General features: G+C 44.3%; 1 protein-coding gene across 1 annotated transcript in view; it reads right to left on the bottom strand.

The window, feature by feature from the left end:
- LOC119448916 (MAM and LDL-receptor class A domain-containing protein 1-like) overlaps window positions 1–6,509 on the bottom strand; it is a 69,911-nt gene extending 63,402 nt beyond the window's left edge. Inside the window, exons 1-2 of the mRNA XM_037712126.2 lie at window positions 6,311–6,509; window positions 1,814–1,945 (exon numbers count right to left, since the gene is read on the bottom strand). Of these exons, the coding sequence (XP_037568054.1) occupies window positions 1,814–1,945; window positions 6,311–6,380 (202 nt within the window). The 5' untranslated portion in view covers window positions 6,381–6,509. The remainder of the gene's footprint in view (window positions 1–1,813; window positions 1,946–6,310) is intronic.
- Window positions 6,510–13,284: the final 6,775 nt, after the last annotated feature.

The following is a 13,284-nucleotide window of genomic DNA, read 5'->3' on the forward strand; positions in this document are numbered from 1 at the left end:
TTTAAAATCGCCTGTGGCCGACAGCACAACTCTGGCCATTGTTCTGTTCTACTGGAAGAGGTAGGTTTTACTTGTACAGTAACTTCTACTGCATAATCCACTAATTAAAAAAACAGATTTGGTTTTATTCACTTAGCTTCCGGCACATACAGCAATATTTATTATTGATAAATATCTTAGCAATATCTTAGCTTGCGGCAAGCAATATTCACATGAATAGAATTCCGTGGAGCAACTCCGTTTCGAGATATGCGCCCTCCAATGTGTAGTAAATATTGACAAGTGTACTTGTTTATTTTTCTCGGATCCCCGCGTTTTCACCGTCTAATAAGTGCTTTCGCTCAACGCAGGACGCGCCTGCATGTATCGGAAGTGATGTTTCACAGCCATTTCACTTAATGTTTAACCAAGCACAATTTCATGTAATCAAGCACGAAAATACTTAAACCGGCAATTCATTTCTTCGCAAAATACAAAAATTAATGCGTCGTAACTGCTATTATCCTGAGAATTGCTTCCAAATAAATCGACCTTTCCATCTCCTTGGCTACGATTTGTAAATTGCAGTAGGGACCGCAAGGTAATCAGTTAAAAACTTAATTGCGGAATTGTTCCTTATTAATAAAATATACATTTTCAATTTCCCGTAAAAGTTATGTCCGCATTTTAAGAATGCAGCTCGAAGATTAGAGTTGGGCTATCTGCCACACATGATTTTTAAAAATTACCTAACATTTCCGCAGAACGATCTGGTATATAGGAAAGGAAAGAAAACGAAAAGAAGGGCAACCGAGAGGAAGAGTTTTTGTTAATCACGACCTTATAAAGCCAAGGCAATGAAGCCATAACGGTAATTAGCTGTGGTTCAAATAACGTGGTTGAAATAGCAATGTGGAAAATAAGGAGGAAAAAGAAAATGAAAATGGACTAAAAGTTAACTTGTCGCTGGTGGGAGCCGAATCCAAAACCTCCGCATTACGCGGAGGTTGTGGTTTGTGGACTGCCAAGAAAATAGGCGAAATAACAAATGAAACCTGTTTGCTTTAAATGTGGCGCGCTATTTAAAACGACACCAACTGTCCCGACAGGTACCATGGTGACGACGCTCACGCTGTTCGGTTGGCAAATACATTAAACCGGGCCGCACATGGCTAAGCTACAATAACACTCCAGTTTAGACTATAGCACTGCTGCAGCACGGCCGCTGGATGAAATTCAGCGGCCGTGGCTGCAGCAACCTGCTAAATTATAGCGTTTTCTCATGAACACATGATGACGACAATAACCAGCTAGTCATACTTCGAGCAGTCAATGCGACAAAACTGCCGCGACAATTTTGTGTGCTTCAATATTTGGTTGATTGACACCGTGTTAGAAGGGCTGATTTTCCTCTCAGTGACATTAAGATAATAGTTTATAGCAACCAGAACTTGTCTTAAAAACAGTCCCCAATGGTCGTTGCAGTAACAGGCACCATCTAACACAGCAGCCTGCACTAACGCCCTTAAATCACCTCTGGTCATGCGCGTTCACAGGGTTAAACGCAATATCAACCCATCACGTTCTTTGCTTATCGTCTATCTGTATTGCTTATTCTATTCGCTGTCTTTTTTTTTCTTCTTTTTTTAGGAAAGCAGAATCTTGCGATGGAATTGTAAGTTCAATGGAGTTGTATTTTTTATGGGCCCTAATAATTGTTGTGCTCGAGTAGAAAATAATGAAGCAAGTGAGGTACATGAGGTTTATGGGAACGGAAAGATTTGTAACACAATATGTATCGCATGACTAACTTTATCATGCACACGTTGCTCACCTGAACTCATGGTGCGATCTACTGCCGGCCCGTTCTTCATCAGGGCCACTTTTTTCACCACAAAACAAGCACCGTCGTCGCAATCTGTGGATACCCAGTCGCTGCATGGTCCCTCCTCGAACGTACATTGTTCTGTAATAAAGCGGCAAAAGTGAGGGGTGAAAAAAAAAAGAATACTTAACAAATGCCTAATGAAATGTTTGAAGCAGGAAATGAACGGAAACAAGAAATTCCATAAAATGTAATAATCAGAACAGCTGGCGACAAATTTGTTGAGCGGCATTCCTCCCGCTGCTTGTATGTGTGCGTGTGCGCGCGCGTGAGTATGTGTGTGTTTTAGAAAGCTGGATTTTCGAAATTAAATTCAATGGCCTTTCCGGTGTCGTTTAACACTTCCTTCTTTTCGAATATTTTTTTTGCTGTTTTAATTTGATATGCATCTTTAGCTCGGACGCACAAATGGCCACAAAGAAAACTTCAAAGTTATGCCTTTTCACGCAATGAAATACTGGTTAGAATCGTTTTTGGTGTCAAATATAGTGAACGGATGTAGAAGGCGCATTTTCACCCATGTATCAACTGGCCTCTATCATTGCGACGAGTTCTGTCGATGTTAATGTTGTCTTGTGACACAAGCGATACCTCCGACTGATGAAAATAGTTCAGATAATTAGGGTCCTTAATGGAAGCAGATAATATTACGGTGGTCGCGGGGTAAACACGCTTAGTGTTGCCGTACTTTCTCGATATATGCCTGTTATATATGCCTGATATATGCCCGCGATATATTGATGATTATACAGTTTTTTTTTCTGGAGTAGAAGGCATCAGAAGATGTTTCTGTAACTACCACGGAGCCATGTGTGGAAGGCAGGAAGAAGTAAAACATGTGGTATCGACGATTCTTCATTTCTTTGATATTTCAGGAAGCTATTGGTCCCAGCGTTCGTGAAGAGGATAGTATTGGAGTTGAGTCAGCCTCCGACCAGCAGCCCCACTGTTCATTAGGCACGAAGGCACGTATAGGAGGTGCATTTTAGTTAACTGTTAAATGCGAAGAATGAACTGTAGCGTCTTTGAAAGTAAGTCATTTAGGCAACCAGTTTGCTCTTAAAAAAAGCTGTAAATTGCCAATGAGAGTGCCAAAGGAGGCTCCGTGCAAGCAAATTGTACATTTATTCTGCTGCTGAGCCCGCTAAAAGAAGCCTTTCTGATAAGAACTGTTTTCGGATGACATGTACTGAAACCTCGGCGCCTTTGTCCCTAGCCAGATAAGTATGTCACATATCATGAAAGACAAAAAGCACTCCACGAGAACTAATTCACGTGTCAGAACAACACTTGTCACTACAATATCAAAACCGTCGGGGATTGCACTACTAGGAGACAAGCACGTGAGGATTCACGCAGTCGTACTGATCGTTCTCTTTCATTGAGCACAAAATTAAGCGAATGCTTTTCACAAAACATGCAAACGAAAGACGTATATGAGGACGCTACAGAAAATAAGATCAGACGTTGTGTTGGCGACATGAAGGACGGAGTACTTTCATGGTGAAAGTTGACGGTTCGTACTTCATCACGCTAGACAAACCCCTTTCGTCAGGGTGTCCACATTCGTGGATACTAATTTGGTTTGGCAATTATGTGCAGTAGTTGCCAGGAAATAAACACGCAAACTGAGCAGCGGGTCAATTGCGACTCCTCTGCTTACCCCACATTACTTCAGCACACATCAGAGTGCAGGGTACTGCAACACATGACGCCTTTATTAAGGGCACCACCATCTTTCACGCGATGTTCGACGTGCCACATTCCGTCAAAAACAGTGACACAGAAGTTTCTCGTTCCTCGTTATGCCTACGGCCATCATTTAATTTACACATGCCGTTAAGGTCATCACTTCAAATCTTTTTTGTGAAGAAGTTTGACATTACTGAACATACTGTCAGAATTTGACTGTCATTACCAGAACTCACTTGAATTGCCGGAAGGATTTTACCAACATATCTGCTTTCAGCCAAGAAAATATCCAGCACCTTGGGATAACATTATGTGAGTGAATGTTTATTGAGGGTGCATCATAATTTATGAAAGAAGGGGCGAGGGCTAACGTACGGCTCGAACGTTTTCTGGTAGGCTGTCACTTTTGTAAACTCATCAGGAGTTGATTTATGGGAGGAGTTTAAGGTGGCGGTGTTATCATGTTGGTGGTACTGATTTCAAGAGAATATGAACATTCGGAACATCTTTGAGACTGCATTCTCTTGTATTCGAGTCACTAAATTTGTTTTTCTTTTGATTTCAGTATACAGGAATGAATGTGCGGCCGAATTGAACCTAATTCGCAGACCTTCTGACCCTAAACAGCTACTATAGTACACGATCATTTTGTTTTGAAGACGTGGTCACCTTTTTACCCGTCGATGTACAGTATATATAGTTGAACACAGTGTACAGTATAGTATAGTATATAGTGCAGTATAATATAGTACAGTGCAGTATAGTGTAAGTGTGTGGTATAGTAGACATGCACCCGCAATTACGGGTGCATGGATTTGCATGATTCGTGTGAAACACAGCTCTTATCATTTACTAATGACCTTTTTGTAATTTATGATCTAGGTACCGACATCGACTGCGTATTTCTTTATTTTCTCAAAGCTTTGACTGGGACGTAAGGGTAATCGAGTGGATAAAAAGTTTTCTTTCAAAGCGGCCCGCAGCTCTGCCGTAGGGCAGGGCTTCTCAGGACCTATTTAACAAAGTTCTTTGTCTGTGTGTCTGTTTCTAACCAGTCGCAATTTGTTAATGCTAATAACGGTAATTCTCGGTTTTCTAATGTACCAGCAGGTGCTCGTCAAGGCTCAGTCCAGGGTCCAGTTCTCTTTTTAATCTATATTAACGATCTTCCGAACTGCGTTCTTTCTTCTTCCATAAAGCTACTCGCGGATGACTGTGTTCTCTACCGTAAAATTACTAATTCTTCTGATTCACAAGAACTGCAGGACGACTTTACCCGCGTAACTGAGTGGTGTTCTAATTGGTGCATGTAACTAAATTCAAGTAAATGCAAGGCCATGCGAATATCTCGTAGCACTGCCATGCACACGTACCTCATTAATGATGCACCTGTGACGTCAGTTACCTCTTACAAGTATCTCAGCCTTCACATATCAAATAACCTTTCTTGGCATTCGCATAGTGACTATGTTACTATAATAACGCTAACCGCATACTTCGTTACTTGCGCCGTAATTTCAGCTGTGCCCCTTCTTCCCTGAAGCTAACTCTTTACAAAACTGTAGTTCGCTCCAAATTGTAGTGTGCTTAAGCCATTTGGGACCCGACTCAGTCTTCACTAGTTTCTACTATAAAAAGTATTCAAAACCACGGTGCACGCTTTGTCTTATCTACTTACTCTCGCTATGCAAGTATCTCATCAATGAAACGAACTCTTAAATTGCCTGATCTTTCGTCATGCCGTAAATGTACCCGTCGCTCCCTTTTCACAACGTTTTTGATTTGAACCCCCTTTTAAAAGAAACCCTTCTTGCCCCTCCGTCTTATATTTTGTCCCGCACTGACCACAGCCTCAAATTCGGGGTGCGTTTGTGCCGCACAAACCGGTACAGTGCCTCATTCATCCCTAGGACAAGCACGGACAGGAATCGTCTTTCCACATCAGTCGCACTCATTACCGACTCTACCAACTTCAAGACCACTGTTCAGAATGCCTTTTGTTATTATTTTTCGTTTATGTTTTTACTGCATTATTTTTTGTTTTTGACTCCACTCCTTTCTGTAACGCTTTCAGGCCTTGAAAGTACGTGAAATAAATAAATAAGTATAAGAACAAGTAATAATAATAATTGGCAGAAAATGAAAATGCACTTTGCACCCAACTTGAAATAAACTCAGTCGTGAAGCACCTGCCTAAATACCAAGGCATGCATATTTATGACTAGAAACCACGCATCTACGTGTAAAAGATCCATAGCTGATCAGTCTGGCACTTTGCAAGACCCAGGAAAATCACCAACAGCCAACGTGTATGAAAGCTGCAGGTAGCCAGAAATAAGGCAGTTGTGATAAGCTGTGCGGCTAAGCTAAACGTGTGAATTTTTTGACGGTGCACATGGTTTTCCACATTATTTTATTCCTCCCTAATTTATACGACGGTAACACGCTCGGACTTCAGCGGGAAAGGCTATTTGATGCTGTAGTTATGAAAGTTCGTCCGTCTCATTGCCGATGCAGTCCAGAACCTCCGAAAGAAGGACGAAATGATTACTTTTTTTATTCAAAGTGCATCTGTCAAGGAAACGCCAATCCCAAACACCGGAGAAACTTCAGATGGATAAGTGCATTCATTCTCTTTGATATCTAAACAAAGTATTATGATACATTTGTTGATTCTAAAACTGTTGCGACATCTTTTTATCTTGGTGCAAGCTAAGGTTACAGAATTTACAAAGGAGCGAGTACAGCACTTGCCTGAGCCGATGACCAAAGCCGATGAGCACAGAAGTACAAAAGTCACAAACATTAAGGACTTATTCCACATCGTGGGCTTGAGTTCAAGCGAGTTCTTACGAGAACTCTCTAAAGGGACAATTTCAGCCCTGAAAAACAGAGCTTGTTTAAAGCCGCTGCCCGCCCATCCGGATGCACGATCCAGGATTGAAACGACAGCCCTGACTCTTATTCGGCTGCAAGTGAATACAGCACGAAAATCTTGTCACTGACTGTATTGTTCAGTTGGTGTTCTATATCTTGTGCTAATCGCCTCAAAGGCAATAAATGCCAAAAGGAATGGTGCGTCCTGATAAGATACGTACTCAAACGGTGGTCAGGTTCTAGCAGCATGTGCTATATTTCTTTTCGGGTTATCTGCTTTCCTTGCGCAATAACAACTTTCACACCGATTACGCGACATTGTATGTCTGCCCTACTACTGATTTCTTTGGAACTTGCGTAACGGTCACTACACCGAATAAAGGGAGCGAAATTCTGGGACATTTTGTCGTTGTGGATTGTAGAGTATCCTTCCTGGTTCGTAAATGGCAGAAAAAAAAAGGCTTGGCGGTTTTAAAAAGAACAAGAATTTATTGCATTCTTTTACTTTCCCGTCACCCCAAACTTGGTTGTTTATTCGCACAGGAAGATGCTCATCAGCAATGGAAATAATATCAGACAATGCTTGATGAGGCCCAATCAATGTACGGCACGATTACAGTATCAATTAAATGAAAAGGGAATACAATATAACAAGAACAAAATAATTCAATATGACCATGAAACAAAAGCTTGAACTGTGCAGGTTTTCCGAAGTGCCCAGCAAGGTGTTCTTGAAAACAATTACGCACGTTGTCAACAAAACTCAAACTCATTCTCGTGGTAAAGACAACATACAAAGGAAGGAATATGGCTTGAAAGAAAATAATAATATTTACTTAGGCCTTGTCATCAAGCTGTAACGTTTGAGTGAAATAGAACAACACATTCTCCGTTCATGAAAAACATAATGCTGCGCAAATGTCCCGCTCTTGTAGTATTCATAATTAATTTTGCAACGTTGTATCTCTTTCATTTCGTTTATTGCATTGTACATGTGCTTAATCTATGCTCTAAAATAAATAAAAGACCAGGAACCGCTGAAATATGGTGACCAGCAATTATATGTAACGCAACGACCCAATATTGGCGAGCGACGACACAAATGGTGAGATAGCAAGAGGAACGCTTACGCTTGAGTGCCTATGGTCATTGTGTAATCTGTTTTCCTCGTGCCACTCGCTCCAGCTATGTGGGCCTTCTCTGAAGCTCACGGTGCACTTAGGCCGCGTGCAGCCATGCTCAACTCAATTACGGAGATGCCCAGTTAGCCTTGAGCCCCCGCTTCCACAATATAACTTTTTGAGCAGGATGTCTACTTCATTTGTTCCTGCGCATCTTGTTCTGCACTTAATAGTGAATAAAGGTGCTTGTGCTTGTCATGGGGGTTAAAAATAAAAGAAAGAAAGCTCTTCGACGCGCCACCTGCTGTCCGAAACACAGGCTGTACACAGCATGAACTGAAGTGTAAGTGCTGTTACATAAATCGCGTTTTGCACGCAGGGAAAAAGCAATTTATTATTACTAGTATTGTAGGTTCATTAGATGCCACAAAGGTTTGGTGACACAGAACAGTGGGGCGACATTCCTTGGTTTGTTATTTGGTTGGTCTCCTCGATAGGACTAATTAAATATGACTGTGCTATTTGCACCAAGAGTTTGAAGTCTCTCCAAATGTATTTTCTGTGTGCGCCAAATCTTATTTCTGCGTCTGTCTAACTCGACTCTTGAGAACAAGTTAAAGTGCTCGCTGATCGTCGGACTGCGGCGTGAGTTTACGCACGGCAAGAATTAGCAATATTTATTAGCATGCGAAATAACCAAGGAGATTTCTAGCATTCATGATAGATCTCCTAAATAAAATTGATCAACTTTTTTACTTTCACGTGCCATGAGGCCTCAGTAAGCTGTAGGAAGCATTCTTTATTCGCATCAGGCTCAATGTGGCCTATATCAGCTACGAATGGCAAAATTTATTGGTCAGACTCGCGGTTACGTTTTGTGTGCAACTTTCCAGAAGATTTGTAGCATATTTTATGTGACTGTATTCGTTACTTGACTGACGTATAATCTCTTAGGGCTGCGCTACACTTGTACTGCAACTTCAGCTTCAAACTACAAGACAGTCTTGGAAAATGGAGAAACACCACGTGAATTTGACGTGCGACGAAATCCGAATATCCCCGAAAACTTGAGAGCTTAGTGGAACTTGCTGAACACCTTTAGTATGAGTACCGTAAAACCCGGACTATAGATCGAACCGGAATATAGCTCGACCCCCCAACTAACCAATTCTAAAAATGTAAAAACAAAAATCTTTTTCAATGGCAAAAGTACCGAAAGACACCCTTACCTTTGAACAAATGCGGCTCAGCCGGTTGCACAATGGTGACAGTATTTATTTAAATGCTGCTCCGTGCCGTGATGATAAGGTGCTGACAAACACGCGGGTCCATGGTCGCACGATACGAAGCCCACGGCATTCTGGCGGCTTCCGCGTACTCAATCGCCTTTTTCTTGAAGGCGACGGTGAATTGCCGTCGGCTTCCGCTCATTTTGAAACAAAATGTGTAAAAGCAGCCTGAATGCGATGGCGAAGGTGGCTGTTCACTGCATCTGCCCATTGTTGCAAGACTTCCGTAGTTTTTCCGCCAATGTCCGGTATATAAGACGAGGGTCGACTTTTCGCAATGGCTTTTTAAAAAAAAGTTCGACCTATATTCCGGTTTTTTACGGTATGTATGCCTTTCGGTGCACAGGCCGTTTGTGAGTTTTTTATAATTATATGTATCTTAATATTCACTCAAGCCCGGGAGTGTAGCATGTGCCTCGCCGTCAGCCAGCCAAAAATGTGTAGCGTTCCATTAAACTGAGAACTACCTCTACAGGGAACCAGCATTCAGCATGAAGCCCTACAGTAGTATGAGTATGCCGCTCAAATATGCTGCCACCGTCTGCTAGAAAAGTACAAAAAAGTGACATGACATCTCGGACAATAACGGACTAACGCCTGTATCAGTATTTGCTTCAGCCCGATGCGTCTAACGAAGCACTGTAGGTGGCCATGCGCATCGCGAGGAGCGCACACATCCTTACGGTCTAGCGCATGACCACCCATTCAGGTCAGAAGCTGGACGCGTGAGCCTCAAGATAAGCGGTGAATTCGGTCACGCTTTATCGCGGCATGTGTCACTAAAAACTATTTCCAACGCTGGCTAAACTACGTGTTATGGCGCTGCTGCTGACACGCGATGTTTCAGCTGTCACTACAAATATGTCAGCAGGGCAACATGGCGAACGAAGAGTAAACTATAAGAAGCAAGATAACCAGAATATACAAAGAAACCTTTTTGTTGTGTAGAAGAAATTTTCACAATCATGTGGCGTCACAAATACTCCTTACGATGAAATGAAAGCCTGTACCTGATCTGAGAGAATAGCCGTCTTATGATGTGGCTTCCGCGCATTTCGTTTTAATCGACACTACTATGCCCGTATCTCATCCTCATCTTGTAGCCTGGGAAATAAGAAAAGTTTGTGTACTTCGAGTTAGGTGCACCTTAAAGAATCCATGGTGGTCAAAATTATTCGACAACCCTCCACTACATGGCGTCTATCATTTTCTCAATGCTGCTTTGGGACGGTGAACTCTTTGAACGAATGAATGAATGAATCAGCCAATCAGTCAATCAATCAAGCAATCAATCAGCAGAAACAATTAGGTGAAACTACCATTGTGCTGAGCTGAAATGTGCGCCCTGTTATATCCCTAGTTTCGGTTTCATAATGGTTGTGAACACTGGCGCCACGCCGCGCGGAACGTTGTGTGTGTACCTCACCGTGTTCCCCTTGTCGTCTTGAAATAAACGTCCGTCATTGTTTGGTCCTCGACAGAATGAGTCGCACCCGGTCTTCTGCGGCGCTTTAAGCCCCGGCCGTTAGGCCTTCCTCGCCATATAGGTCCCGCGTCCGGCCGCCCCGTCGACGAAATACTACACTCCCCCCTGACAGCGTGAATGAAAATACAAAACTGGCAAACACCGTAACGCAATCGTTTACGCGGTAGAGAACTGACAATGCAGCAACTTGCAGCCAATTCATATAGCTGCGCCTTTTGAGCCAATATTAGTGTGATGGAGCGCAGCTCGGTTCCGCAAACTAAAATCGTTACCATCAACGGTTCTGTCTATAATAATGTTACGGAAAGGAAGAAGCGTACTAGCATTTACAGATGGGTTTTAACGGCTGCGTAGAGAAGCGAAAACCAAAATCTTTTTCGTCGTCTCCCAGGGCACCAACCATGTCCTCTTCTTTCCACATTACATACTATGACACTACGCCCATCGGAAGAAGCACCTTACTGTTGCGCCTCACTGGTTCCAGAAAGGAACGGTTTGAGGCGGCTGACGTGGATGATGTCAGATAGAGGTAAAGGCACGGTAGCATCGAGTGGAGATACTTCATATGGGACAAACGTCACCTGGCGGAGGGTGGGATAAAGGCCGTAGTATCGCGAGAGGGGTTTCTCCGAATGAGCGACACGTCGAGATGGAGACCAAACTAGCACAAGAGCACCTGGTTCGTATTCGACGTCGCGGTGGCGCTGATCGTAACGGCACTTCTGACGTGTCTGTGAAGCAGAGAGACGAAGACGGGCAATCCGGCGTGCCTGGGTCGCTGTGGTTGTGACATCATGCATGAGCGTACTCTGTCGGCGAGTAGAGTGTGGTCGAAAGAAGAGTCTCGAAAGGCAAGGTCGGTTCACGGCCGTATAGAAGGTAGAAGGGCGAATAGTCAGCTGTGTAGTGGCGCGAGGAATTGTACGCAAACGTGACAAATGGTAGAGCAGTGTCTCAGTCGCGATGATCGAAGGAAACATACATCGCGAGCATGTCTGTTATAGTCTGGTTTAGGCGTTCAGTAAGACCGTTAGTTTGAATATGGTAGGCTGTAGTAAGCTTGTGTTTAGTAGCACAGGATCGAAGTAAGTCGTCGATGACTTTGGCAAGAAAGTATCGTCCGCGATCGGTGACGAGTTGACGAGGCACGCCGTGGTGTAAGATAACGTCGTGAAGCAAGAAGTCAGCAACCTTCTGTAGCGCAACTGGTGGGAAGGACTCTTCTAATGGCATACCTGGTGGTATAGTCCGTAGTGACGGCAATACACTTATTTCCGTCGTTTGATATAGGGAATGGTCTGAGCAAATCAACGCCAACGCAAAAAAAGGGTCGGTCGGTATATCCAGAGGCTGCAGCAGACCTGCACGATGTACAGCTGGTCGTTTTCGGCATTATCATGACTCACACGCGGCGACATAGTGACGGACGGAGCGGTTGAGAAGAGGCCAGAAAAATCGCCGCCGAATTCGGTCATAGGTCCGAGAGACGCCAAGGTGTCGAGCAGTGGGAACGTCGTGCAGTTGCTGGAGTACAGTCTGCTGAAGTTGAGATGGAATGACGATTAGCAGCTTGGGCCCGTCTGGGTGTATGTTGCGACGATACAGGGTGTCATTTTGTAGCACGAGCATGTGAAGGGATGGGTCAGATGGGTCAGAGAGCAGGCGTTCGATAAGCTGCCGTAACAATTCATCGCGTCGTTGTTCATCCCCAATGTCTCAAGGCGGAAAGCGAGAGAATGCAGATCGGTGCGGCTTCCACTGAATCGTTCCGTGCATCGATGGGGTGATGTGACAGGCCGTCGGCGTCCTGATGTAAACGACCCGACTTGTAGACTGCAGTGTATGTGTGTTCCTGAATGTGTAGGGCCCAGCGACCGAGGCATCCGGTGGGATCCTTGAAGGAAGAAAGCCAACAAAGGGCGTGGTGATCGGTTGAAACCGTAAATGGTCGACCATATATATAGGGTCGGAACTTGCCCACAGCTCAAATGAGGGTGAGACATTCCTGCTCAGTAATCGAATAATTGCGCTTGGAAGGGGAGAGGAGGCGGCTGGCGTAGGTGATAACGCGGTTATGCCCACGTTGGCGTTGGGCTAAAATTGCAATGATGCCGTATCCACTGGCGTCAGTCTGAATTTCTGTCGGAACGGAGGCGTCAAAATGGGGGAGAACAGGAGGTGTGGCAAGTAGCGTGATGTGGCGCAAGAAAGAAGTCGCTTGTTCTGAGCCCCAGCAGAAAGGAACGTCGTTCTTGAGGAGGTCAGTCAGGGACGAGCAACATGCGCAAAATTTTTCACAAACCGGCGGAAGTAAGAGCAAAGACCGATGAAGCTGCGAACATCTTTGGCAGAGGTTGGTACATGGAAATTCTGCACTCCACGAACTTTAGCGGAGTCGGGGAGAATGCCTGACGAATCGACATGTCCGAGCATGGTTATTTGGCGGAAGCTTGGTCGAGAGAGGGCCAGCCAGGAACTTCGGCAGTGGTGAGGGATGTGGCCCACACGTCCACAATAGAAGGAAGGGTGGGCTCACGCGGGAGACAAAGGTCTTCACACGTCGATGAAGCAGTGGTGTAGGGTAGACGCGTGAACTGCTGAACTATGCGGCGGCTATTCACTTCTTCAAAGCAGCGACATTCGTTAATGATCTCATTGACTGTAGTGATGTTCTTAAACAAGAAAAGATTAAACGCGTCGTCCGCTATGCCTTTTAAAACGTGACTGATCTTGTCTGCCTCTGTCATGTTATTATCCACCTTGCGGCAAAGAGCCAAGACGTCCTAGATGTACACCGCGCAAGATTCATAGGACGTCTGTGCACGGGTCCCAAGGTCCTTCTGGGCAGCACGTTGGCGGCCGATGGGCTTGCCGAACAAATCACGAAGCTTCTGTTTGCACTGGTCCCAACTTGTAATCTCTTCTTCGTGTGTCTCGAACCAGTCCCGTGCCGTT

Source organism: Dermacentor silvarum, chromosome 4, assembly GCF_013339745.2.
Source record: "Dermacentor silvarum isolate Dsil-2018 chromosome 4, BIME_Dsil_1.4, whole genome shotgun sequence".
Lineage (NCBI taxonomy): Eukaryota > Metazoa > Arthropoda > Arachnida > Ixodida > Ixodidae > Dermacentor > Dermacentor silvarum.